The sequence below is a fragment of the Pholcus phalangioides genome, unplaced genomic scaffold (assembly GCF_987345545.1).
Source record: "Pholcus phalangioides strain wild (caught in Gottingen) unplaced genomic scaffold, Ppha-v1.0 ptg000011l_1, whole genome shotgun sequence".
NCBI classification, from domain to species: domain Eukaryota; kingdom Metazoa; phylum Arthropoda; class Arachnida; order Araneae; family Pholcidae; genus Pholcus; species Pholcus phalangioides.
In genome coordinates this window covers 63,099,981-63,127,929 of record NW_028301604.1, presented here as the reverse complement: position 1 = coordinate 63,127,929, position 27,949 = coordinate 63,099,981, and the positions used below count along the sequence as shown (strand labels likewise).

The following is a 27,949-nucleotide window of genomic DNA, read 5'->3' as shown; positions in this document are numbered from 1 at the left end:
ATGTTTTTTTACCTCACTTATATATATATATATATATATCAAGTAACCTTCTCACAAGTATAAATCATAAATGTTCCAGTGTATTTTACGAAAACGAGGAGTTATATATTAAACGCTCAAAAATGGAATGGCAAAAACGTCATTTATTTTTCTTCCGTAATCTATAAATTTTGTTAATGTAATTATTCAGATTTTAATCAAAGTTAAAGTTAAATATTACTTTAAATTTATGATTTTTGCAATATTGCACGTTGAAACTGACAGCACTTCGTTTAAGTCATCACTCTGCTTAAGCCATCATAATTTCTCAAGAGAGACAACTTTTATCAATGCTGGTACTTTAAATGTTATTGGCTAGGTGGCATCGAAAGTAATAGACAATGTATCAAGGTCTGACTCTCTCTGAAAAGAGGTGTCCTGCAATTACAAAAACAATTTCTAAATTTCGATAACTAGGTAACTAGACAGGAAAAATGAAGTTCTTGAACATATTTTCACAATTCAATTTTTACCGAAGTTTCTGTGTGTTAAAAATATATGAATAGTTTTTTCAGCAATTTCATTTTACTTAAGAAGGTAATAGACATTGAAAATAAAAAACCATTTATTTTTTTTCTTACATTACACATGACATGGTTGTGACCCTTTTTTTTATGAACAAAGCGTTCCATGAATATTTTTCTACAAAGATTAAGAATGTCTATATAATGATTACATGTCATCATTGGGAAATAGCAGCACAGCTTCATTTATTGCCCTTGCAACGTAGTCAACATTTTTGTCGTTCAAACCACAAATGTTGATTCGTCCTGCCTTTGGCATGTATATGTGGTACTGCTGCACAAGGTATTGAACTTGTTGTTCTGAAAATATAAAAATATTCAACATTTTTTCCGGGAATAGATTTTGAATATCTCGTATTACATATTGAGTGGGACCATAGGCAAATTTAACTTCGGGTGCACAGGGCCCTGACTTCTGAAGGGCAACGAAAAAACCCAAACTTAACATTTTTTTCTAGTTTAAGGGGACCCAATATTTGCTTCTGCACTCAAGGCCTCAACCGACCTTCATCCGCTTCTGAGTTTGACCGAAACTTTTCTGTGGGAGTAACTTATTTACCCCAAAGCAGCTTACTCTGTAGACTACTGAAGACCAGATGAAAAATTGCCAATTCCTAAATAATTTCCTGTTTTGAATACTGGATGGTAATCAAAATAATGAGGGAAGGCATAGGGAGCTCGTGCTCTCTCCCAAACCAACGAAAAATTTAATTTTTTGGAATATTTTTGTAGAAAATTAAAATATTGAAAGAAAACACCTTTTATATAGTATTTTAATCAATTTCTGTTACTTTAAATGCTTTTTAAAGTTTTGGTAACTAAAAATTTCTCTGGAAGAAATTTCTTGTGTCTTCCTTTCCAAAAGGCCAACAATAGAGCACTTGGAATTTTCATTTGCAAAATCCACATTTTATTCTATGTTTTGAATGAACACTTTCTATAACTGTTTTTATCATGAGTAGAAATTTCTATGTGTATATTTTGTTAAAGCTGTGTAGATGAGAGTTTTGGACTTTCGAACGTTAATATTCACTGCTTTTGCCCTAGTTGAATTCTCAAGGCTTCTCTTCTATTTGTATGAAAAAATGATAATAAACTTTAACTTCATCTATAGTGAGGCGCGAAGTTATTTTGTGACATATTTTCAAAATATGAGAAGTATTGGCTACCTGACATTTTTATGCATGAAAAAATAATAAACAGTAATAATAAACTCTTACGGAACAATATATGAAATTTGCATGCATACCCCTGCAATGATCGGGAAGGGGAAAATATTGTTTTTAAATTTCACCTGATAAACCAGAGAAGCAAAACATTCCTATTTGTTTTGTTATATGGTCCCAATTTCCAGGTGTGCATAGTTCTTCCAGCCTTGACCTCAGGGCACGCCTCATCCTCTTGATGCGTATGGATATGGTTTTTATTTGCTTTGTCCTGCAAATGTATGTGGATTTTATAGTTTCACTGATGTATTTCTGCATTCTGTATGCGAAAACATTGTACAAAACGTGATTCCTTTAAACTGAGGGTAACAGAAAAATATTTTGTGCTTTCTAAAAAAACAGAAGTTCTAATTTTATCACTTAGAACAAAGGTATCCAAGTAAGGGAAATGCAAGTAAACAATTTCAAACCAGTAAAAATTAATATTTTTCTAATATTGTTTGGAACGACAACTGAGTTAACAGTGGTTAGACGGTAGTCTGGTGGTTTCGTGAAGTACAGAAAGAATTTCAATTATTTTAATTTGTCTGAATACATAAAATGACTGTGGGATGAGCCAAATAAATGAACAGGATATTATGGTTTTTAATATATATCTCCCGTCAGATATTTAAATATATATATATATATCTAGGAACTTCACTACTGATGTTAAGCCAGAGCAGTTGCCAAATATTTCTTTAGGAAGGACCAAACTTAGACTTAACCATATGATTCCATATGCAGTATATGGGTCATATTTCTCATATTTTGGGAAGGGCCTTGTGTTAAACAGCAACAAATTTTTGTTGGTTTGGCTGAATAAGGAGCGAAAAAGATCAAGAGTAACGTGTGGGAAAGGGAAAAAAGAACCACTTCTGTGCAAAAGTTACTATGTTCTATTTGATGTGGTGTATATACAGATAAGTGTGTGTGTATCAGAAAAGTATGTTCTTGATTGTGGGTCATGTGCATGTCCTTCCACAAGTGGGGGGGGGGCTGACAGGGCTTCAGCCCTGGGGCACGGGACAATTCTTTTTTTTTTTTTTACTTTTTCACGCTATAAATAAACTATAGAAGGGCCAGTGAAAAGATCCCAACCTAGGGGGCCCTGCTCCAGGATGTGGGGGCCATGGTCATAATGTTATCCATGCATAGACATAGCCCCCACAAGGGTCGGGGTGACAGGGCTACAGCTCTGGGGCCCAGGACAATCCTCATCTTTTTTTGTTTTTTCAAACTATAAATTCAATATAAAGGGACCCGTGAAGGTCCCAGCCTAGTGGCGCTGCTCCAGGATGTGGGGGCCATGTATAATATTGCTAACTATATATAGTATAATATTACTAACTAGAAATAAAAAAAATTTAGAAAAAAAATTACCATTCCTCGATCAATTTCATGTCGTTTAATATTCTTGTAGCAATAGTACCACCATGCCGTGGTGGATTGCAGTAATTTCCTCGGATCATCATTGTTATATGAGAGCGAACGTTTGGAATTACTTTAGGATCTTTGAATACCAGTGTTAGATTTCCAACTCTTTCACCTTTAAAAAATTTGCATACATAGTGAATGTAGCAGTTATACGTATATATTTCCACAATATTTTATTAATCTGGAAGAAAAGAGTGCCCTAGCTAAGTTTTTTAAACTTAGGCATAAAAATATCAATTTTTTTTGATAAAGAAAAATTCTTTTCATTGACTAATTACAGTACATGCATTTACTTTTTTGAATCGCTCCCGTCCACAGTTATCAGCAATAGTAACTTTATTGAAGGATTTTCGATTGATATAAATATATTAAAAATTTTCTTCTTACTATAGAGTCCCATGTTTTTTGAAAATGACTGTGCGCAGACCAGTTCGAAGCCTCTTTCGACAAAATATCGGACAGGCCAGGCGTCCTTGTCTAAATCTCCTGATGCTATTCCTTGATAAGCACAGTCGAAGAAAGGGAATAAATTACGCTCCTAAAACAAAAATATATTCGATATAGTTATTACACCCCTTTCACACGCAACTAAACTAAGCAAGATATTTTATTGTGCATATTATGAAATCGGTTTTCGGTCTTTAGCGATGAAAAAACTAACAATACATAATACACACGAGCAAAAGAAAATCTCTTTTTGACATCGCACTGCGAAATGTAAAGCAATTACAAGTTTACTGGGAGTACTGATTATTTATTAAAACATGATCCTTTTTCTATACCTAATGTATTCAGTTTACAGCTTCGGCTACTCATTCGATAATCCTGTGGGATTATAAAAACTTCCATACGTATCCTATTCTCTCCTATACGCAAGTTTTATTTCATATGGTCACCTATATATAATCTAGAATTTTCAGTAAAGTCACTTATACCAGAGATTCGCAAATGTTTTGTATTCGTGGCACTCTGCCCGATTTCGACGCACTTCAATGTTATTCTAGATTGCCGTGACCAGGGGCTAAACATTTTTCAAGCGTAAGCGAATAATGTTTTTTCACTCCCCACACCTCAATGATAATAAAAGTGTAAGAAATTGTTAATGAACAAATATTTTGCAGAGAATCGCAACAATTACAATTTCCTTCAATATCCATAGGTTTTCCAAGAACATTAACGGCCGATAGCAAAACTAACTATTGATGAATATAGAACGAAGTTCTAATAATTATGTGAGCAATTTTCATTAAGTATACACTACTAACAAGGAAGATCTCCTGACTGCCATCCACTGAATTTAATGGAAATTAGTAAGGTGAATGTTGTATATCAAATAAGTAAGGTATATCTAAATTTTTTTTATATTTTGATTATGTTAGTTGAAACTTCGTTTCTGTTGTTACTCCAACATTTCTTATACACTTTTCTGGCCTTCAGTTCAGTAAAATCCTTTTTTATTGCATCCGTATCCATTTCGTTTAGAATGTCATTTTTAATGTACATCAAGGCCAGTTCATTCAATCGTTCTTGACTTATAGTTGATCTTACATAAGTCTTTATTAATTTTAAATTTGAAAAACTACGTTCGTCACATTGGCCACTAACATTGGGAGAGTGAGCAGTTTTCTTAAGCTTAAAAAAACGTTCGGAAATGAATCCACATAGCCAGTTTTTTGTTATAAAAGAGAATACTTTGGCTGGAGAGGCGCCGGAGGTCAACATAGTTACAAATATTTGGAGTTCGTTGAAGGGAATCATTTCCATCAATGCCATGTGTTCCTCTTCATTACTCAACACAATTTCAAGATTCGAACATGCTTTCTTCAAATCCTCTTTATCCCATGTTCGCAGATTGTCCATTTGATATAAAAATTTAAAGTTTTTTGCTGTGGTTTTTTCCATAAGCTGGAACCTTTCTTTCAGTGATGTGATCGCTTTGTCAAGCACAACATAAAAAAAGTTTGTGCTTTGAAAGATTTTTTCCCAGCCCCATTATTTTCATCTTCACTTTCTTAACAGAGTTGCTTTTTTATGTTCCTTGGGCATACTTCTTTGTCTGCAAGCACTATTGCGTCTGTACCATCAGACCTCATGTTTTCAGAAAATCTTGGACACTTTTGATGAGATTAATTGAACTTTGCAGATCACAGATGACTTTCTGTAACATTTTACCAACAGTGTTTATTTTAAACAGTATATCATGCCCATTGGCGTATGCAAAGGGGGTTTTGGGGCTCTAACCCCCCCCCCCCAAGCCGAGATTATGGTGTTATTTTCCAGGAAAAACATAAATCCCCCTTGAGAAGAAAAAAAAATTGATCCCCCCCCCCCCTTGAGAAAATTCTGCTTACGCCTCTGATCACGCCAGGTGACTAAATAGCAAAGGAACTTGAAACTCTGCAGTTTTCGAGCAATTCCCAAAGCAGTGCTTTTAACAAAAACTTCAGTTTTCATCTTGGGAGGCTTCATACACAGCATCATAAATTTTGCTCAGGATCGTGAGGCCTGCCTTTCTTCAACTATATTTCTACCTCTTTAGGCCCAGATCCCACTGCGTCGCGGCAGACGCGACAGCACTCGAGGGGGAATCGAAAATATATAGGTTTATACTGTACGCGCACCAATACGCCGCTGGCAGCGGAAGCGGCGAGTTTTGGCTGAGATCCCACCAAAGTTTTTCGCCGCGAGATAAGGGATTTCGTGGCGAACACCCATCGCTGTTTTTTGTCGGCTTTTTTTTTTTAAAGTGTTACGTGACATCCCGGGGTTGGCTGAATTATTTAGCTCCAAATCGAAGCTGTGTCTGGTTAGCGGGCTAATTAGTTTTCGCAGTGTTAGATGATACAAAAAATTTTCAAGTGGTAATATGATTTAAATTTTTGATACAATATTTGACGTCTGCAATTAGTTCGAGCGAGCCAATCAAAGAATTATTTTGTGCCAAATGGAACTTCACCGTTCAGTTCCTTGAATTTTCCTCTCTTGCCAAATTCCTCAGCGACTTCAATTAGAAACTTATACGGTAGAGGTAGGCTGACCATATTTCCTCGAGAGAAATACGGGACATCGGGATTCCAAATACGGGACATCGCCAATTATCGCCAAAAACGATGCCAAAACCAAACAAAGTTGCCAAATATTGTTGAAATTACGGAAAAATCACAATGGCGGGAAATGATGCATTACTGCAAATTGTAGTGGATTAAAATGTATTCCACGAAAAAAACAACGTTTACCAAAGCAAATGTGGGAGATTAATATCCCATATATAGTTGTAACTATCATAAAATAATTTGACTTGAAAAATAATCTCAATCTTCGACTTCAATAAAGAATAAAAATTCAAGTAGGTGTCGTGTGAAATACGGGAAAAACCGGGACACTTTTGCCAAAAAGTCGGGACGGCCAAAAAAATAGCAAATACCGGGACTGTCCCGGGAAATACGGGACGTATGGTCACCCTAGGTAGAGGACTAACCCAAGCTACCAAGCCTAGAAGAGAAGACGTGGTCCTGGACCTGGCGCCGGCCCACAAAAGACGACAAAGGGCTCACTAGAGCTACAAAGCTATGGACGTAAATTTTGTACACAATAGGAATTTTTAATCATAATTTTTTTAAAAATCTGTATGCACATTTTGACTGTCTTTTTTTTAATATGTGTGTTTTATATTCATGCATTATTTATATGTGCATAATAAAGCACCCGACACCGTCCAGCCCACTCATCCGGGACAATGGCTGAAATTAACAATGGTTCATAGAGCTCGGGTGGTGCATGGTATAAACCACTTAAAGGGTGAATTCGGCGCCCCTTCAGACCCGCTTGCTCCCCTCTAGTTGCGGCCCTGGTTCCGAATCTTATTTATAGTGGTTTTTTTTTTTCACTTCTGTGTAACATGGACTCCCTTATGCATTTTGGGCCCGGCTCATGTATTATATAAGAAGACCCTTCTTTTATCTGTTTCAAGTGCGAAAAAATAACGTAATTTCATGAAGGCTGTCATGCATGAAGGAAAACGCACCCGTAAATTTTCACGTAAGTCGTGCCGCCCCCCCCCCTCCAAGGAGGCTAACAGGGCTGGAGCTCCAGAGCAATTCTTACTTTGTCTTTTCACCATTGCTGTCTTAATGCATGGGCTCACGCGAGCCTCCCAAAAATAAGAACCGGTTAAAATTTCAAGAATTTGCTGTGTGGTCTCAGAAAAATCACTTGGCCGGAGGCCCCATGACGTTATTGAGACGGCCTTGCTTTCCACACTCTAAATCAGCGGTTCTCAACCGGTGCTCCGTGTGAAACTCGAGGAAAATAAAATGAATCAGTAAATTTGATAGATAAGTAAATAAGAGATGCCTACAAGGTTCTACCATAAAAATTATGTACAAAATAGGACTCCTCGAGTCAAAAAAGGTTGAGAACCGTTGCTCTAAATTCATCTGTGAGAGCCCTTGAAAAATCTGGCCTGAGGCCTGACACAGATCTGGGATGGCCTCCGCTTTAGGATGCAAGGGTCCATGCCTAGGGGGCTCTGCAGCAGACTGGGGGCAATAAGTATAGACATTTTGAAATTCGCATAAAAAAAATCAAAGAACAAGCGAAACTTAAAGAGCAAGAAAATTTTTGCCAGTAATTTATTTTAATTATATAGCTTAGTTTGTTTCGGAAATAAATACTTTTTCGCCGAAAAAAAATATCCGACATCTAGTTTGAAAATACAGTAATATACAGTGCCAAGTTCAGTGGCTTGATTTTCCCTTCCAGCCCTCCTTTTTCTTGCGACCTTGGAAGAAGAGCAATTCCTTTGAAGTAGACAATGAGACACAATGCGTTGGGGGAACGCACAATAGTCTTTTCAATAGGTTACAAAAGTTTTCGCCGCGAACAAAATGTAAATTTTCGCGACAGAAAACTCGCCGCCAGCGGCAGAGGCGGCGTATTGGTGCGCGTACAGTATAAACCTATATCTTTTCGATTCCCCCTCAAGTGTTGTCGCATCTGCCGCGACGCAGTGGGATCTGGCCTTTCTGTCGCGAAAATTTACATTTTCTTCGCGGCGAAAGCTTTTGTAACCTATTGAAAGGTCTATTGTGTGTTCTCCCAACTCATTGTGTATGACAAAGGAACTGCTCTTCCAAGGTTGCAAGAAAAAGAAGGGCTGGAAGGGAAAATCCACACAGCTTGGCGCTTTATTACTGTATTTTCAAACTACACTGCTCACAACAATTAGGGGAGCACATGGTTTTAACAAAATTACGCAAAGATGTATACCGATAAGTAACATAAAATGAATCGTCCATAATTTAAAGCCTAGCAGGAAACGGAAAAAGAAAACTTCATATGCAAATCAAAGTTCATGACGTCAAAAACCAGAAAAAGGAGATAAGGGCAGAAATCGGGATGTTGCAGAAACGTCTGTTTTACTGCCGTAACTGTGAAATTCGATTGCGCAGTATTGTTATTTGAGACAAGGTGATTTACCGGAATCCCTGGCATGGCATGTTATAGGCAGACTGGAATCCGGGCAAAGACAACGTAGTGTCGCGGACGCTGTTGGAGTCGCCAGAAGTGTTGTTGCAAGGCTGTGGAATCGATTCCAAGAAACAGGAAATGTTAGACGTCGACCAGGGCAAGTTCGGCCACGCGCCACTACAGCAACTGATGACCGGTATATACGGTTAACAACTCGTCGAAACAGAACAGAGAATGCCACGCAGCTGCAAAGACGGTTGCTCTTGGGAACAGGACGTAATCGGCTTCATGAGGGAGGGCTCTATGCACGTAGGCCAATGGTCTGCATTCTGTTGACCCCACGCCACCGTGCGGCCCGAAGAAGATGGGCTGCTGAACATCGAGATTGGAGCCAAGTGCTGTTTACAGACGAGTCCCGATTCAGTCTGGAGTGTGACACCCGACGTGTTCTGGTATGGGGGGACAGGGGCACTCGAAATAACCCCGCATTCGTTCGTGAAAGGTCACAATACAGACGAGCTGGTTGGATGGTATGGGGTGGAATCGGCATAGGCGGACGTACGGACCTGCATATCATTCGGAATGGCACTTTGACGGCCCGAAGGTATGCAGACGAGATACTGCGATCTCATGTCATCCCTTACGCTGGAGCCATTGGAGATTCCTTTGTTTTCCAGGATGATAATGCCCGACCGCATAGAGCTCGTCTGGTGGAGAACATGCGTGAAGCTGAAACAATACAGTGTATGGAATGGCCAGCGTGCTCTCCTGACCTGAATCGACGACGCATTGCTGCGCGACCAAGGCCGCCTGTTACTGTCCGAGACTTGCAGATTGCACTTCTTGAGGAGTGGAACAGTATTCCCCAAAGTCTGATCGATAACCTCATCGCATCCATGGCAAACAGGTGTGCAGCAGTCTTAGCTGTTCGAGGAGACCACACGCCCTATTAAAACTCATGCATCATGTCTAAACAGTACTTTTTTTTATCGTTTACATGTAACCAAATTGTTGCCCTAAATCATCTTTTCATGTTTTTTCCATATTTTCAAAGAATTAAAGCTTAATTCCAATTTTTTTTACGTCTTTTTTCTGTATTGCGCATTGATACGCGTGTACTATCCATTGTATGCCAATACGTGGCTGTCTCGCACGGTTTTCTTCACTTTTTTGCTTGCTCCCCTAATTGTTTTGAGCAGTGTAGATTGATATTTTTTTGGTGAAAAAAAAATCCATCTATTTTCGTAGCAAACTAAGCTATATAATTAAGATTATTACTGGCAAAAATTGTCTTGTTATTTTATCTTTATTTTTTTATTATTGCCCCCCCACAGCCTGCTGCAAAGCCCATAGCAGACCCGTTGGGGGGGGGGGACCAGGCCAGATTTTTCACGGGCTCTCACAAATGAATTTATAGTGTGGAAAGCAGGGCCGTCTTAATATTGTCATGGGGCCTCCGGCCAAGTGATTTTTCTGAGGCTCTACACAGCGAATTCTTGAAAATTTCAACCGGTTCTCATTTTTGTGAGGCCTCCGGGCCATTCCCGAATGGGCCCATGCATTAAGACAGCAATGGTGAAAAAATCTGGAGCCCTGTTAGCTTCCTTGGGGGGGGGGGGGAAGGGAGAACATGACTTAACTGCAAATTTACGAGTGCGTTTTCTTTCATGTATACATGTAGAGTCAAACTTGATTATGACAGCCTTCATGAAATTGTTATTGTTTCGCTCGTTGAAACTGAGATAGAAGTAGGGTCGTCTTAATACATGAGCCGGGCCCCAAATAAGGGAGTCTCATGTTAAACAGAAATGAAAAAAAAACAACTAAAAGATTCGGAATCAGGGCCGCAATTAGAGGGGAGCAGGCATAACTGATACCCGGGCGCTGGACGTTAAGGGGCGCCGAATTCCCCTTTTAACTGCTTCATACCGGGTTCAATTGATTTTTCTGAGGCCCTACCAAACAACTTCTCGAAAATTTCAACCAGATCTCATTTTTGTGAGTTGTCCGGGTGGGCCCATGCCTTAAGACGGCACTGCATACCGTGCACCACCCAAGCTCTATCGACCATTGTCAATTTCAGCCACTGCCCCGGATGTGGGGGCTGGGCGGTGTAGGGTGCTTTTATGCGTATATAAATAATACATGGATATAAAATACACATATATTTTAAAAAAAGACAAACAAAAAGTACATACAGATTTGAAAAAATTATGAAAAATTCCTATTGTACAAAATTTACGTCCATGGCTTTGTAGCTCTAGTGAGCCCTTTGTCGTCTTCTGTGGAGAGGCGCCAGGTCCTGGACCACGTCTTCTCTTCTAGGTTTGGTGGCTTGTACTCTACCACATTGGCGTACGCAAAGGGAGGGTTTGAGGTTCTAACACTCCCCACCCCCCTCTTGATCCAAGTTTATAGTGTTATTTTGCAGGGATTTTTTCCCTGCAAAATACCCCCCCCCCCTCCAGAAGGAAAAAAAACTTAAACCCCCCTCGAGAAAATTCTGAGTACGCCTATGCTCTACCGTATGTTTCTAATTGAGGCTGCTGAGGAATTGGGCAAGAGAAAAATTCAAGTAACGGAACGGTGAAGTTCCTTTTAGCACAAAATAATTGTTTGATTGGCTCGCTCGAACTGATAACAGTAAAAAATATCTTTAAAAAATATATTTTTTTCTGCTTATAAAATTTGTTCATTTGCATAAGGATTTTTTTTAAATTTCGATGTCTTTCCTTAATTCTGAACTAATTTCAAACGTCAAATATTGTATCAAAAATTTAAATCATTTTACCGCTTGAAAATTTTTTGTATTGTCTAACACTTTGCGAAAACTAATTAGCCCGCTGACCAGACACAGCTTCAATTAGGCGCTAAATAATTTAGCCAACCCCCGGATGTCACGTGACACTTTACAAAAAAAAGGGCGGCAAAAAAATGCGATGGGTGCGCCACGAAATTCCTTATCGCGTGGCAGATCGACGAGCGGCGAAAAAGTTTGGTGTGATCTCAGCCTTATTGTCGGAAATCTACCGAAGAATGTCTCATATATATATATGAGATTCTTCTGTAGAAAGAATTCTGAATTCTGTAAGAATTCGGCGGAGAAATGGTGTATAGTTTTCGACTAATCTACCCATCTTTTTTTCTCTGATCCTCTCTGTCATCCATCGTTTTTTTTCATGTACTTTCCTATCTAGGTGCCATAGAAATGTAACACCTCCTGGAGTAGCAATACACCCGCGAAGGATACAACAATTATTAACGAGTAGCCTGCACATGTTCATGAATGTTTGTTTCTTTCAAAGATGACAGCAGTATCATTAGCCTGAAAATGTACCTGGTATGCCTTAAAATAACATAGACATCCGGAAATTATTTTCGGTTAAAATAGCTGTGTTCTACTAGAGATAATCGGCTTGTTTGCTACAGGATCCCGGGAAAGGCGGCAAGATTCCCGTAAAATACTCGAATGCATTCCGGGAGAGAAACGTAGCGAGGAGCGATTGTGGCCGTGGCGTTGGTACCGTATATATTCTAGAAACCTTGCCAATCCGCCAGTTGATGGACGAATCTATTTTTGTAGGGAAGGGTGCGATATGTCCGTTCAATGTTCTATCGCTCTCGGCTCAGTTTATTTGACGCCAAACGGACCTATGCTATATCGCCATCGTCAATTCGTAAAGATTCGACCTTGTTGTCCTTATTGCTGTATTGTATAGTAATATTTTCTCTGAAAATATTCACCTTTGAAACAAAACCTAAAAAATCATCCCCCTTCAGTTGGCACCCCCTCCGACAGCGTAGTTCGCAGGATTCAAGATCCGGCCCTGGCCGTGACAAACTGGTTGGGGGAGACAGCCCTATTAATACGTTGAATATTATTTAATTACAAGACATCCTGGAGTGTCGCGGCACACCCTATGGGAATCCCTGACTTATACCGATTGGAATAGGGTGAGAATGAGATGTTGAAAGTTTCAAAGCTTTCCAGAAAAATAAAAAAAGATAATATTAAAAAAATAAGAGTGAGAAGAGCAATCTTTTTTTTGGATTATTAGTAGAAATTTCATAGCAAATCTCTAAAATCAAATTTAGAATCCTTCGATATTTCTTGCGGCTGCTTTGACGATTGAGCTGTTCAACAATTTTTCTTGTAAATCGTATTTTTCAGAATAATTATACTAATAAGAGATATATATGGTACATATGTAATGAATTATTACATAATATTACCTCCATAACGTCTGCTATCCTCATCCATTGTTCTTTTGTGGGATCAACTCCAGTAGGATTGTGTGCACAAACATGTAAAATTACGACAGCGTACTGAGGTGCTGCCTGCATTAAAGCAAAAAATAAACATGAATTAATTTTTTAATAACTATGAAATAGTGATTTGAGTTGTCAATTTTTAGGAAAAGCTTTCATCAGGTATTCAGATATTAACTACACACAAAAAAAATTCTAAATTCTTTTTTTTTCAGATTTGTCAATCAAGAAATTCACATGTTTAGAATTTTCTCTATTATATATGAGAGGAGAAAAACTTTTGTTCTGTAACGAAAAGTTAAATTTTAATTTGTAATTCAGCAAGCATTACTCACCCTTAAATCTTCTAGCAATCCTTCGATATCCAAAGATTTCTTCATAGAGTGCCAGTATCTGTATATTCTGCACGTAGCAAAGCCAGCATAAGGGAAAACCAAGTGATGGCTGGCTGTGTGAAGGAATACAAAAAATATGTAACAGTACTATACATTTTTTTTCAATTGAAAACGTTATTTCGAGCGATTAAGAACTCCGAGCTTATGTAACGTCTTTGTGACTCACTCAGTAACTAATTATGAAAATATATTTATTTAATCGCACAAACAACACTAGAGGAGAAGCAGGCCCGTAACTAGGCTGGGGCAATACCCCGGATCCCTGAGACTAATGGGGACTATCCCCCCCCCAAAAAAATACACTTATTTTGCATGTTTCTTAGAAATTTTGATAGTTCCTTGTAAAATAAGATGGGGGAAAGACAAACCCCTCCCTCTGGGCATTTTATAAGGATATCCTTTACCCCAAGAAAAAGTCTGCCCCAAGGCATGCTATGGCGCTGTCTAGAAGGCACAAATGTACTTTCACTGAGTACCGAAAACAAAACACGAATCATGTAAAACAGTGTTTCTCAACCGCCGGGCCGCGGCCCAGTACCGGGCCCTGACACCAGTCACGCCGGGCCGCGAGAGTGATTCGCAGTTTAATTTTCCCCATTAATTTCTCGTTAGCTGTGTGTATGGCCGGGCCTTTCACTTACATAAAAGAGATTTACCGGGCCGGGGGCTTACAGAGGTTGAGAACCACTGATGTAAAAAGTCATGTTAAAGAAAAGTAACCAGGTACAAACAAATAAATTATTTAAAAAATACTAAAATATATATAGTATTTTTTTTAAAGTATATTGGTTGGTGAGCAGTTTTTTTAGCTGTTATTTTGAAATTACGAAATGTGAAATTACTTTTCAAAATTGCTGGAAATCTAAGAGGGGAATTTGAAATGTGAGAATTTGAATGTGAAATGTTTCAGAGGTTGCAAATGCAAATGTTTTTACGGTTTTTATTATAGTTGAATCATAATCAAAGTTAGATTTTTAATTAACAGTTTCTTAAGATATTTTTCATGCATTATCATGAGCTTTGAATTTTTTGTGCACGCATTTTTTCGTTATTCTATCGTTATATATGCCGAAACTGGGAAAATATATAAAGAAAAAATTCCGATAACTTACGCCAACATGGATCAGCCATATAAAAAATTTTTAGTTTAGCACATTTGACAAGAAATTCGGCTCCAACCCTTAGAGCTCCAGTACCTCCTACTGTCTGAACTCCAAAAGCCTTGAAAAAAAGACGAAAAAGAACATACATCACTTCCTACTTTAATTAAATTCAGCAACTGTAGTTGATTGTTTTCGTGAAATCACAGTCTGGTAAAAGGAACAGATTCACAATTTGCACAAATTATCTCTTTAGGAATACTTGCGCTAAATCTAAAAGTTGTTTATAAAAGTAGAAATTTCATGAAGTTGTATTTCTGATCAAAAACGAAACCATTGCTATCTATTTCATTAGAGCGAGGAGAAACTTCGGAATGGGGTTTAGTGTATTTATGATGAAAAACAGGATAATATATATATGTAGAATGTGTTGATTCTCTCCATAGTAAAGTTTCAACTGTTTAAGCATCTTACCTTCCTCTGGCTACATGCTTCTATACTACCGCAATCAGAATTGTCATGCCAGAGTGTTTGCGAAAGTGGTCAATATCTCCCTCTTGTGGGGGCGACAATGGAATGGTTTTGGGGTGGTAGAAGCTATGGGTTCAGTATAGAATCCTATAGGTTGACTTGAGTTGGGGGGGCGATGGAACAAAAAGTTTGGGAAAACTATGATCTCTATACAGATATAAACTTAATGAGCGGATGAAACGTATTTCTTAAATTACATAGACTAGACCTTACTCTTCCTTCTTTAAGAGCTGAACTTTCATTGCCTAGAAGAAGACGTGTTGCAGCTTTGCTGAGTTCTTCCATGCCCAATTGGCCTAAGTATTCGTGACTTATATTTTTCCCCGATGTTATTTCTTCTTCAATTTTTCGAACAACTGGTAGCACCCAAGGCCGACCTTCCTCATCTCGATAAGCTGTAAATAAATAAATAAATACGATTTTTTTTATCAGCATCAATCAAAGATAAGTTTAAAATAAATAAGCTCAAGACATTTATAGAGCCCGTTGAAAGTTTAAATGAGAAAATTAAAGAGAAATTATTTCTGTAAAGGGAAGTATACCCCCCTTCCTTGCCAGCAAAAAAAAACGTGTTTTATCGGCACTAAATTCAATTTGCTACTTCTTTACCACTAGGGTTTCTCTCCCGGTATCCTACACCTAAAATAAACCCTAGAAATCTTGTCACCTTTGTTAGGATTCCGTAAAAGAGCTTGCATCTCTAACGAGAGCGAGTTCAGGTCATGTCTGGTTTCATAGAGGGGCAAAAACGAGCCAATTAGTTTTGCTAGCTGAACAGTATTTTTAACCTTCAGAAAATAACTAGGGTGCCTTTCTATTATTTTAAGGCATATATAGGTACATAGTTTCAGGCTATTGATACTGTCATCGCTTTGAGAAAAACAGATATTCATAAATATATGCAGGTTACTCAATAATTATTTCATCCTTTGGGTGTATTGTAATTCCAGTAGGTGTTACATTTCTATGGCGCCTAGACAGGATTTTTATAGAAAAGCAGAGAAAAAAACGGGAATGGCAAAAAAAAGATTCAAAGAAAGAAAGGTGAGTAGATCGGCTGAGAGAAAACTTACTCTAAATATACTATTAGCAAAAGAGTGGGGCAGACAAACATCTGTATTCGAATATATGAGAAATTCTTCTGTAGATTTCCGACAATACCCAAAGCGGTAGAAATATAGCTGAGGAAAGACAAGTCAAACAAAAATCGTTTTTTTTTTCTTGTGTATGTCAGTCCACAATTTTTGGACTGAAAGATAAGACATCATTTCACGCCTTCCAGTCATTTGCTTCCTTGGTAAAAGTTGATTATCATTGACATCACTTAATCTTGTTCAGCGGTATTTTGTTGTGATGGTTTTATTTTAAGGCATACAAGGGGTGCGTTTTCTGGCTATTGATACTGCGGTCGTCTTTGACTGTCGTTGGCATATAGTCTTTTTTTAAGCTAGAAGTACAGTAGAACCTCGATTATCAGAGCTAATGGAGAGAAAGAGATCGATAACCGATTTCCACGAATTTCGATCATTTTTGTCGGACCACGGTCATTTTCTGCACACGAGTGCTAATTAAACTAGGACCTACAATTTATTGCCGATTCCGATAGGCAGCTTTTTTTTTACTCACCGAGGGGTTGGTGCGTTAGGGCCCTTTCACACGGAGCGGATGCGGATGCGGGTCCGGAAGAAGTTTTAACAATTGGAATATACTGCGCCTTTCAGACGAGCCGAAAAATCTCCGCACCTAGGAAATGTTCATGCGGGTCCGGACGTCGTCCGCATGTGTCAAAACCTAAGTGCGGGCTCCGCATCCGCACATAGAAGTTTTGACAATAGGTTTATTCGGGGCTATTCAGACGATGCGGAGCGAATTCGTCCGCATCTTTGGCTACTTTTTGAAGGTGATTTTGCACGGAATTTTTTTAATTATTTGCCATAAATACCCTTGAAAACACCATATGCGGGTCCCTGTTCATCAAATACGATGTACCCACATACGTCTATCCCTTTGTTTCCTTCTGAGATTGAGATATAGCAACTTTAACTGCCTTTTGTCCATATTTCACAATTTTATACAATAAAACGTGCCAACAACGGCCACTGACGGGACCAAAATTATAAGCCGTTCTGTTCATTACGAATATTTAATTGACTACATACTTTAATAACTTTTAAATTTAATTTAAAAATTTTAATTTTTTTTCTTTTAAATTTTTAAAATTATTTAAAAAATTATAAATATTTGAAATATTATTTTAAATATTTATTATTTTTTTAAATTTTTAATCTTTTAATTTTTTCAAACTTAAAAAAAAATTCTTTTATAAAACAACGTTATCCACGTACGGTGTTCACTCAGGGCCGGATTAAGACGTTTGAAGACCCTAGCGCTTGAATATTTTTGGTGGTTCCCCCGATACCTACAAGTTTATTTTACTCAATATTCAGTCTATAAACTTAAAAAATGAAATTTTATATTTCAGAAATGACTAATCTAAGGATGGGATTTCACTATAAAAGGTTTATGAAAGTTATTTTATAAAACTTGAAAAAAGCAACTAATAAATTTATCGGTTGCATTTGCTCTAATGCAACCGATAAATTTATTAGTTGCTTTTTTTTAAATAATTGTTATAAAATTTTTATAGTGTAATCCGGCCGGGATTATACTATAAAGTTTTATAAAAGAACTTTTATGAAAGTTGAAAAATTCAACCAATAGGCGCATCGGTTGCATTCAAGAAAATGCAACCGGTGCACACACACATTTTGCATTCAAAAATTTCAACCAATAAGATAATATTGGTTGCATTTTTCACGTTTTATCAAAGAGCTTTTACAAAACTTTTATAGTGTAATCCCGGCCTAAGGCTGGTATTACACTATAAAACTTGAAAAATGTAACCAATAAACACATCTGTTACATTCGAGCGAACTTAACTGATCGGCCTATCGGTTGCATTTTTCAAGTTTTATAAACTAACTTTTATAAAACTTTTATACTGTAATCCTGGCCTAAGACAGAATTGTAATGTGAATATTTCTAAGCACAGACATTTTGAACGTTCCCACCCCTCCCCTTTTTTTCTAATTGCAAATTCTTTGATATCTCCAGAATTTTTTTTTTAGGAACATATTAGTTTTGGATGTTTTTGGATTGGATTTTTCGAAGATTGGATGTTTTTGGAATTTTTCTTTCATATGTTTCCAGAAAGACAGATTTGTTTTCAAAATCTTTGAAAATATTTGAAGACATTTTCTCCCATCGACTACTTGTGAGGATCGGAATGAAGATATCTTTATTCCCATATTCTATGTGGCTCTAGACTAAACCACCAAAGTGCCACTAGGCTGCATATGGGCACTGAATCAGGGGTGAAGGAGAAAAACAGTTACAAAAATTGCGAAAAAATAGTTTTTATGCACGAATTTCAACCTAAAGATGCGGGCGAAACACCCGCATCTTCAGTGCTCGTGTGAAAGGGTATGCGGACCCGCTTCCGCGTCCGCATCCGCATCCGCTCCGTGTGAAAGGGGCCTTAATCTCTCGATGTGGGACTCCATGCGGTATCAATGTTTTTCTGTGGTCATGTCGCCGTTTTTGTTGTACCCCTGTGTCAAGAAAGTTTGACAATGACGAACCAGGTATCGAACTCGCGACACCTGTAAACATTCTTTGGCACTTCAGGCGAGTATCATCAACCTGGGCTACCACACCCGATAACCACGAATAATCTGCTATGAATAAAATATGCCAGCGACAGTCAAAGACGACGGCAGTATCACTAGCCTGAAAACCTGCCTTAAAATAAAAATTAAAATGAAACCATCAACAAAATACCGCTGACCAAGATTAAGTGATGTCAATGATAATCCGGTCATTTTCTTCCTTGGTAAAAGTTGAAGGCGTGAAATGATAAGTCTTGTCTTTCAGTCCAAAAATTGTGGAGTGACATGCACAAAGGAAAAAAAAAAACGATTTGTGTTTGACTTGTTCTCATATATTCGAATACAGATGTTTGTCTGCCCCACTCTTTTGCTAATAGTATATTTAGAGTAAGTTTTCAGCCGATCTACTCACCTTTCTTTCTTTGAATCTTTTTTTTTTTTGCCATTCCCGTTTTTTTCTCTGCTTTTCTATAAAAAACCTGTCTAGGCGCCATAGAAATGTAACATTGAAGTAATCACGAAGTTTAGTTGGAATAAAATACGTATTCATGCATTTTTTCATGAGTAAAATTAATTCAGTGTCATATGCTCATGTTCGGCAATCGCTATTTAAGTTAAGGATAGTGAAAATAAAAAAAAAAACCTCATTTAATAAAATTAACCCAATAGGGGTCGCACCTGATTTCTGCAACGGCAAGTGGGGCACTTGCTCGAGCCCTCACAACTTCATCCCCTAAATGTGCCCAGACATGCCCATATATGCAGTATATTCACTGAGAAAATGAAACTACTCATTACTAGATCCCGGATTATATCCACTAAAAAAATGGCAAAATATGCTCTAAAAATATGCAAATATGCACTTAAAAATGCAAAAAAAAGCACTCAAAAATGCAAAAATAAGCACTCAAAAATGCAAAAATAAGCACTCAAAAATGCAAAAATAAGCACTCAAAAATGCAAAAATAAGCACTCAAAAATGCAAAAATAAGCACTTAAAAATGCAAAATGTGCGCTTAAAATACGAAAATCTGCACTCAAAAATGCAAAAATAAGCACTCAAAAATGCAAAAATAAGCACTTAAAAATGCAAAATGTGCGCTTAAAATACGAAAATCTGCACTTAAAAGGCCAAAATAAGCACTGAATATCCAAAAATATGCATTAAACACCCTAGATTATGCATTAGAAATCTTGAAAAAGTCAAAAATTCCGAAATATGTATAAAAAACGAGAAAATATGCATTAAAAAAAATCACCATGCCAAAAAAAAAGCAGATGTGTTTTTAAAATGCATCTTTTCTATTTTTTAGTGTATATGAATTCATATACAAAAAAATACCGCATATGCAAATATCTACGTATTTTTCATTCTGGAATTTTTTAATTTTCAGTTTGTTGTATCTGCTCAATAACGAAAATAGCAGTAGAAAAGAATTTCGACACTATTTCTAAAAAGAATTCAACACTTTGATATATCTCTAGAAATAGCCTAAGGCCGGTATTACACTATAAAAGTTTGATAAAATCCCTTTTATAAAACTTAAAAAATCCAGCCAATAAAGCTCATAGTTACATTCGAGCAAATGTAACCGATCAGCTTATTTGTTGTATTTTTCAAGTTTTAAAAAAACTTTTAGAAAACTTTTATAGCGTAATCCCGACCTTACAATAAAACGGTTAATATTCGTAAACTACTTTATAAATATGTATTAATTCACTAAATTTCACCTGCGGGGAAAAAAACCCGATGTTACGAAAATATTAAGAACAATATTTGTTTGAAAACAAAAAAAATTGAGTGAGCTTAAATAAACCTTCAAAAACATGCACCTATACTAAAAATTCTTTGATTTTATACATTTATATGCATTAATGCTGAAAAAGGCCCATATATGCATATAATCCGGGCTCTACTCATTACATGTAGGGGAAGAGAAAATATTCCCGCAATCGCAGGGTCCTTCCTTGTTTTCATTACCAAGTGATAATATAATATTACCCTCTTCTCGGTTTTAATAATATCACCTTTCTCGCGGTGTTATTAATATTACCCTCAACTTTGTTATCTGGGCAGTAATTTCTTTCTCGGCTCTTTTACTTTCGTGAAGTGTTGAAATTTTTTTTCACGCCGGTAAATTAACTTCCCGGATAACCAAGGCTCTACTATACTCGCAGTGGTTCTTTCTAGTCAGTTTCCCGAACGTATTTATCTAACCTTCCCCCTTCTCAGAAAATATTTTTATTATGCCCCTCCCTTGTTTCAGACACATTTCAGAAGATCCCATATTATATCTCTTGGCTTCTTCCTCTCCCGGACCGTTTCCTCACCCTTCTCATTGGGCGATGGTGCCAACTTTGGGAAACACTGTTTAAAGAGCTTTCGTTTATAGTTTTCATCTTCACATTTTTTTTTCTCATTATTAACCATAATGTGGAATATATAAAGTACAAAAATGCACATTTCGAAAAAAGGTAAAATGGTGGATTGGTTTCGAAAAAAAGGCTTGTAATGGTTTCAATAGATATTGTATGTAAAGAATTGCATTTTGTTAAAATATTATATATTGATCTTTCTCATAATAATACAGGGTTCTGTTAATAGGCATCAAGAGGAACAAAAATTGCAATGGAACATGGTGTCGCAAGCCACGTTGAGAGGGTGAAAATCACGAAAAACGCATGCAGGCTCCGAGTCCAGAGGAGATGAAAGGTGGATGTCAGTTGATCGCTGAATGCGTCCGTGGGTTCGCTCACCATATCTGACGTAAGCAGCGTCGCGAAATGCATGCACTGGGGGTAGGATCACGCGCTGCGGAAGACCTAAATTAGCACTATTGCGGTAGTAAGCACGTGCATCAGTTAGCTGTCTGTTTCAACGAGTATCGTGATGGCTGACTATACGAACGAGGAATACGCTGATATGCATCTGTTACGGTCAGTCATTTACGGTCGAGCAGATGGCAATGGACGCTTAGTTTATGCGACGCCTGTGAACGCACCGGAGGATCTGATATCGCGGATTGTCGTCGCTGGGCAGACATCAAAAACATACCTGGTATCTTCGAGAGCATCTGGGAATCGTTTTTACGTCGTTGTAGACTGTGCAATGACGTCAGTGCCTGTCACTTCCAACAACTCTTGTAATAATTAATCAAATAAATCTTTTTGTAGTTGTTATTGCACTTTTTGTCGTTCCAGCGTGACGACGAGACCTGTGTGCATGCGTTTTTCACCCTCTCAACGTGGTTTGCGACACCATGTTCCATTGCAATTTTTGTTCCTCTTGATGCCTACTAACAACCCTCTGAGTTTGTCGGTCCATTAACAGAACACCCTGTATATTTATATATAAATACAATTTATACTACATTTCTAAAAATAAAAAAAAATTAAAAAAAAAATCATTCCTTATATTTATATGGACGGGAGGAGGGCACTGCATTCACCCTTTAAACAAATACAAACACACACAAAGGCCACCATAGGCAACTTACCCAACGAAGTGGCTGAAAAAAAAAAGATGCCCATAAAAATACAGCAAATAACTAAAATACAGTAACCCAATACAAAAGAATATATCTCGAAAATAATAATACACTTATTACTACAATAATACTTATTACTACAATAATACACTTATACACTAATTATAATACACTTATACACTAATTATAATACACTTATACACTAATTATAATACACTTATACACTAATTATAATACACTTATACACTAATTATAATACACTTATACACTAATTATAATACACTTATACACTAATTATAATACACTTATACACTAATTATAATACACTTATACACTAATTATAATACACTTTCGGTATTTCAGGACCCTTACCAGATTTTTTTGTAAAAATTCTTCACTTTGCACCTGAGAATATATTAATGCACCTGAGATATTCTTAACCTCATTACTTTTTTTATTGCCCTGGAACCAATCTTGGAAGCCGTGATCTTTTTTATGTTCCTCCATTGCACCGATTTCTTGGATGCAATAATAATGATGTGATGTATATATTTTTAAATTTTTTTAATTTTATTTTTATTTTATATATACATGTTTTTTGTTTTATCTTATGCTCATTTTTTGCAAACTGTAACTGGGCTTAAGCGTGTAGTTTGTATTTTTTTAAATAAATAATAATACACTGCCCATAAAAAAGATTATGGTTGTCTTAGGCCGGGATTACTGTAAAATTTGCTATTTTTTCCCCATTTTCTCTGAAATTGGAACCCGTAAAATAGCAAAGACTATATTTCGTAATCCTGTTCTCAACTCGAATAAAAACAAACACATAATGTAAAATTCATCTAAGGCAATTGTTTGTAAGGACTGGTGTATTTCATATCTCGAAAGACTATAAAGCCAGGATTACACTATAAAAGTTTGATAAAAGATCTTTTACAATTTCGAATGTAACAGATGCGCTTATTGGCTGCATTTAAATACTATAAAAGTTTGATAAAAGTTCTTTTATAAAACTTCAAAAATAAAACCAATAAACGCATCGATTACGTTTAAGCGAATGTAACCGATGCTCTTATAAATTATTTTTTCCAAGTTTAGCAAAAGATCTGTTATCAAACTTTTATAGTGTAATCCCGACCTTATCTAAGTATGGATAGTTTCTCGGTTTATGCCAAAAACGCGTTCCTTTTAATATTGCAAGGGGGATGTCTAGATGCGTGCTTGCCCCGACTGACTAAATATCTAGTTCCAGCCTTGCTGGCAGTTGGTGAATATGGCTTTGAAATTGATGTATATCTTTGTAATGTGTTAAGAAATTTTTCTTTAGTCTTTTTATCTTATTGTTTTAAATTTTTCTAAAAATCCAATCTGATTGATTCTTTTATTTTACAACAGCTAAAGATGATTAGTTACACATAAATATAGCCCATGCGGTCCTTTTTTATATGATCATTTTTCTAGTACATATCCCAAAGTAATTATTTAATTGCATATTTTAAAATTTGTGTCAGAAAAATGACTGTGTCGGCAGACACTTGCGGTCAATAGGCGGTACAATCAGATTTTTACAGGCCTTTCATATTTTCATGAATGCCTGATCGAACTACTAATAAAAAAAAAAAAAGTTGAGAGAACATTCGGCTAAGTTGTTTGACCTCTCCACATATCCGCCCTTTTCCCCCTTTCTCTCAATGTTCCATATTTGATATGGACGATTGATAGCAATTTTTTTAATACAAAAAAGTAGATTTATGCAAGCTTATTGGGTCAACGGCAAAGTCGTTTTTCACAGCCACCTTTAGCTCGAGGCTGTTTTATTACTTGCACTTGTTTGTCTCTCGTTTCGGCCAAATATACTCATTTAAAATACAAAACACGATTTACAAATCAGAAATTTATACTGAGGGTGCTGTCACGTGTGCCATTTTTCCCATTTTCTCTGAAATTGGAACCAGTAAAATAACGGGGACAGTATTTCGTAATCCTGTTCTTAACTAGAATAGTGTACTTCGCCGAAACACATGATGTAAAATTCATCTGATGGCAATTGTTTGTAAAGGACTGGTGTAATTCATATCTCGAAAAACTATAAAGGCGGGATTACACTATAAAAATTTGATAAAAGGTCTTTTACAAAACTTGAAAGAAACAATCAATAATTTTTTACATTGGCTCGAATGTAACATGCGCTTATTGGTTGCATTTTCAAGTTTTATAGAACTTTTATGAAACCGAGTGTGATCCCGGCCTAACATAATGAGAAAAAGATGTTACTTATTTTTCACTGGTGATTTAAAAATATAATATTTTTTTAAATTTACATTTGTTTCGTTGGTTCAGTGCATTTTTTTCTGTCAATTTTAGTAAAAATATTTTGATTTATCTTCGATCATATTTCGAAACAATATTCTACCAGTAAATTTAATACAGCTAAGAACAACTCTGAATTATGTTTTACGATTACGGTAGTGAACTAAAAGCAGAATGAAAGGAAAAAAATTCACTCGTAGAAAATTTAATTTATTGATGAATGGTGAGGATTTCTTATACCATCTATTAGCAACATATAGTTCCATTAATTAATTCAAGCTTCACTCTTGTAATGGCACCGGACTCTTTAACATAATGATACACACATTAAATAAAGAAATCAAATACTGCTTAAGGGTTTCTTACTAATTACGAAGCGAACAGTATAATGAATAGGAAACATTTTATTATGCATTAATCATCATTTTGATCATTTTTGTCGCACCACGGTCATTTTCTGCACACGAGGGCTAATTAGACCGAGACCTACAATTTATTTCTGAATCCGAACGGCAGCCTTATTTTTTTATACTCATTGAGTGGTTGGTGCGCTAACCCCTTGATGTGGGACTACCTGCGGTAGCAATCTTTTTCTGTGGTCATGTCACCGTTTTTCTGTTGTTTCTTCGTGTCAGGAAAGTTTCTGACAAGTATGAACCGGGTATCGAACTCACGACATCTCTACACATCCTTTGGTACTTTAGGCGAGTATCTTATTGACCTGGGCTACCGCGCCCTAATTACGCATTACTGTAACACATATTATAAAAACGTTTGTTACGCAGAAAGATTTTGAAATTGGAAGTAAATGGTTTTGAATAGCAAGGAAAACATTAAGTAAATGCAAGTGAGGATATATGAATATATCATTAAAATAAATACAATTGAAAAGAGAGAGAGAGAGAAAAGCAAAGGGCAAAGGAACATTATATCAGATGAAGTCATACTTGATTACGTAGCTGAAGAAAACGAAATACGAAAGTGTGACTTGAATAACAATGGCGATCGGACAACGACCGGTTCCTCCGTGAGAAGTATGACTAATGAGTTTTGCTCACATTTTTCACTGTTTCTTATAATTATACAAATTTTATATTTTTAATATTGAAAACCGAGTTGCGCGAGAATATATTCTATAAACTAGTAAAAAACATGAAAATTATTTGCAATTTTTGCTATGAAATATGGCTGAACAATCGTTTTAAAAAGAAACCAGGACTGTCTTAGATCAAATGATTACAAGCCGAAGGAGATGAATAGGAAATGAGCATTAAAGAAATAATTTTCAATTTTCAAGTACGAGTCAGAATTATTCACGAACTCAACTGTGCGCGTATAATACTATCGTAATTATGTTATTCTTTACTACGGAAGGAACCATCGAAAGGAAAAGAATATTGTGAAAATATAAATGAACTGAATTAGAGTCGAGTACGTAATTTTATGGATTTAATATGGCAAGGTTTTTAAGAATTTATAAATATTAGCGGTTATTACGTAAATATTCGTACCAAGGAAGTTTATAAATTTTTACGGGGGGATTTTTTTTTAACGTTCGTAATACCAAAGGGATGGTTTGGATATTTTGAATAAATCTGATTTAGGAAATTAAAATGTGTGAAAGATATAACTTTTGAGATTAATGCTAAAATGACTGTTAATAAAATGAATGATGATTTTTGCTTTAAATGATGATTTTTACTTGCTCAATCAGTTACGAGGGAAAAAGTATCACCTCGAAATTTTTTTTAGTCCTTTCAATAGAAGATTTGAAAAAAAATATATATATGCACATATATATAGTAATTTTTTTACCTCCAATAGTCAAATCCACTTTCCATGGAAAGTTGTCTTCGGCATGAGCTTTATGCAAAGCAAATATTTCTACTGGGGGAGCTGGTGTTACGGTTGAAAAAAGTGAATCGTCCGTTTCCCGAACGTCGGGATGACCATTTTCGTACGGATAAATGACCTGGGATGACATTTCCAAGAAGAGTGAGCGCAATTCACCTAAAACAGTTTTTCAAAATCTCGCGCTTTTCGCTGAGAAGACGAAACTACTCATTTATACCAACCTGAATACGTCAGTTACCTTGTGACGTCACAGCGATCTTCGGAAGTCATTGGTTGTTGGTGATCATGTTTCAACGGTAGTAATGGCGGGAAAAAGAAAAATCGAGACAACGATTTGTTGGGGAAGTCAAATCTGAAACAAAGAAGAAAGAGGCAAAAAACCCCACCCCAAACACGTAACATGTGGCTCTTATAATATCGGCATGTGCCGTTTTTTGTGTTTTTCTAGAAAACGTGTCTATTTATTTTTCTCTACTGCATATCTCTAGATTTCTATTCCCTCAAAATTTCTGCGTTTTTCTCAGGTTTCGAGAAAGATTTATGAAGTCTTTACTTATTCACTGTTTTTTTTTTCTCTCATTTGATAGTAATCTATTTCTTACAGAACAGAAAAGAATGCCCTTTGTGATAAGTATCTGTAGTACTCGATATAGTTTATAGATGCTTGAGTCAAAAACACATCAAGTGTTGCGTGTATGATCGTCCCATCCCATTTTTGTTAATTTTTTTTTAATGTAAAAACCTTCGCATATTATAGCCAATTTATATAATTGTTCTGCGTAGTGATTAACAATGAATTCCTGTTTAATTTTATTTATCAATTGTCATATTAATATCGTTTAATATTTACTTTTTAACATTAAATTTTCGTAACTTCTATATATAATGCATCCATTCCAGTTAAAGTTATTTTTTTCCCATTTGATACTTATCGTTTACTGAACAGAAAAGAATGTCCTTTATGATAAGCATCTCTAATTATCAGTGGTATCGATGTTTAGACAATAGATAAACGCCTCAACACAGGCACGTGAGCACACTACAAGGCATTGGAGAATGATTTGTTACACTTTAACCCCGGCTGAGAGAGAATTATATTCTAACTTCTATTATCGCCCCATTATTTCCAAAAAAGACAAAAACACATCTTGTAGAACAGTGTTTCTTAACCTTTTTCAGGCCCCCCATGGATCACATTTTTTTCTCGTGCCCCCCCCCCCCCGGCCTATCCAGGGCCCCCTCATCCAAGAGTGAGATACTTCCTATTTTTTTTATTATGAATGAAACTTTAATAAATCAGATCAATCTCTGGAATCCTGGCTAGGCACGAATTCAAATGGTGGATTATCATCTCTCCCAGGAGTCAAACTATATATCAAAGGTTATATGGGAAAATCATCGTAGAGCCGGAATCGCTGAAGCTAGGGATTTTTCAAAATTTTACGTCTAAATTGGTCATAAGGAGGAATTTTCAGATTACGAAATCCGTACGTAGAGAAGCCGCGGGTAACAGCTATTAAATTCATATAATTTCAAGCTAGGGTTTTGTGAAGCAGTTACAGTAAAATTGAAGTACATAGTCAATGTATCTTGATCCCATGCTACGGACCTTAATATTTTGCTGCCTGGTGCGGTTGCACCCTTCGCATTTGCTCAA

General features: G+C 36.4%; 1 protein-coding gene across 1 annotated transcript; it reads right to left on the bottom strand.

The window, feature by feature from the left end:
• Positions 1-586: 586 nt before the first annotated feature.
• On the bottom strand, positions 587-26,646 carry LOC149080689 (aspartate aminotransferase, cytoplasmic-like). The gene is made up of 9 exons (XM_089238683.1): positions 26,254-26,646; positions 15,183-15,364; positions 14,451-14,559; positions 13,279-13,391; positions 12,908-13,012; positions 3,593-3,743; positions 3,152-3,317; positions 1,858-2,000; positions 587-863 (listed from the first exon to the last, which is right to left on the bottom strand). The coding sequence occupies exons 1-9, from the start codon at positions 26,420-26,422 to the stop codon at positions 712-714; spliced, it is 1,290 nt and encodes a 429-aa protein (XP_089094809.1). The 5' UTR covers positions 26,423-26,646; the 3' UTR covers positions 587-711.
• Between the last annotated feature and the right edge of the window lie 1,303 nt (positions 26,647-27,949).

What these genes read in the sequence shown, in the direction of transcription:
- LOC149080689 (XM_089238683.1), bottom strand. Translation starts at nt 26,422, where the DNA reads ATGTCATCCCAGGTCATTTATCCGTACGAAAATGGTCATCCCGACGTT. An exon ending in GGATAGCAGACGTTATGGAG is followed by an intron (nt 3,744 to 12,907) that starts GTAATATTATGT and finishes TTTTTGTTTTAG; the next exon opens with GAGCGTAATTTATTCCCTTT. An exon ending in AAAAAACATGGGACTCTATA is followed by an intron (nt 3,318 to 3,592) that starts GTAAGAAGAAAA and finishes AATTTTTTAAAG; the next exon opens with GTGAAAGAGTTGGAAATCTA.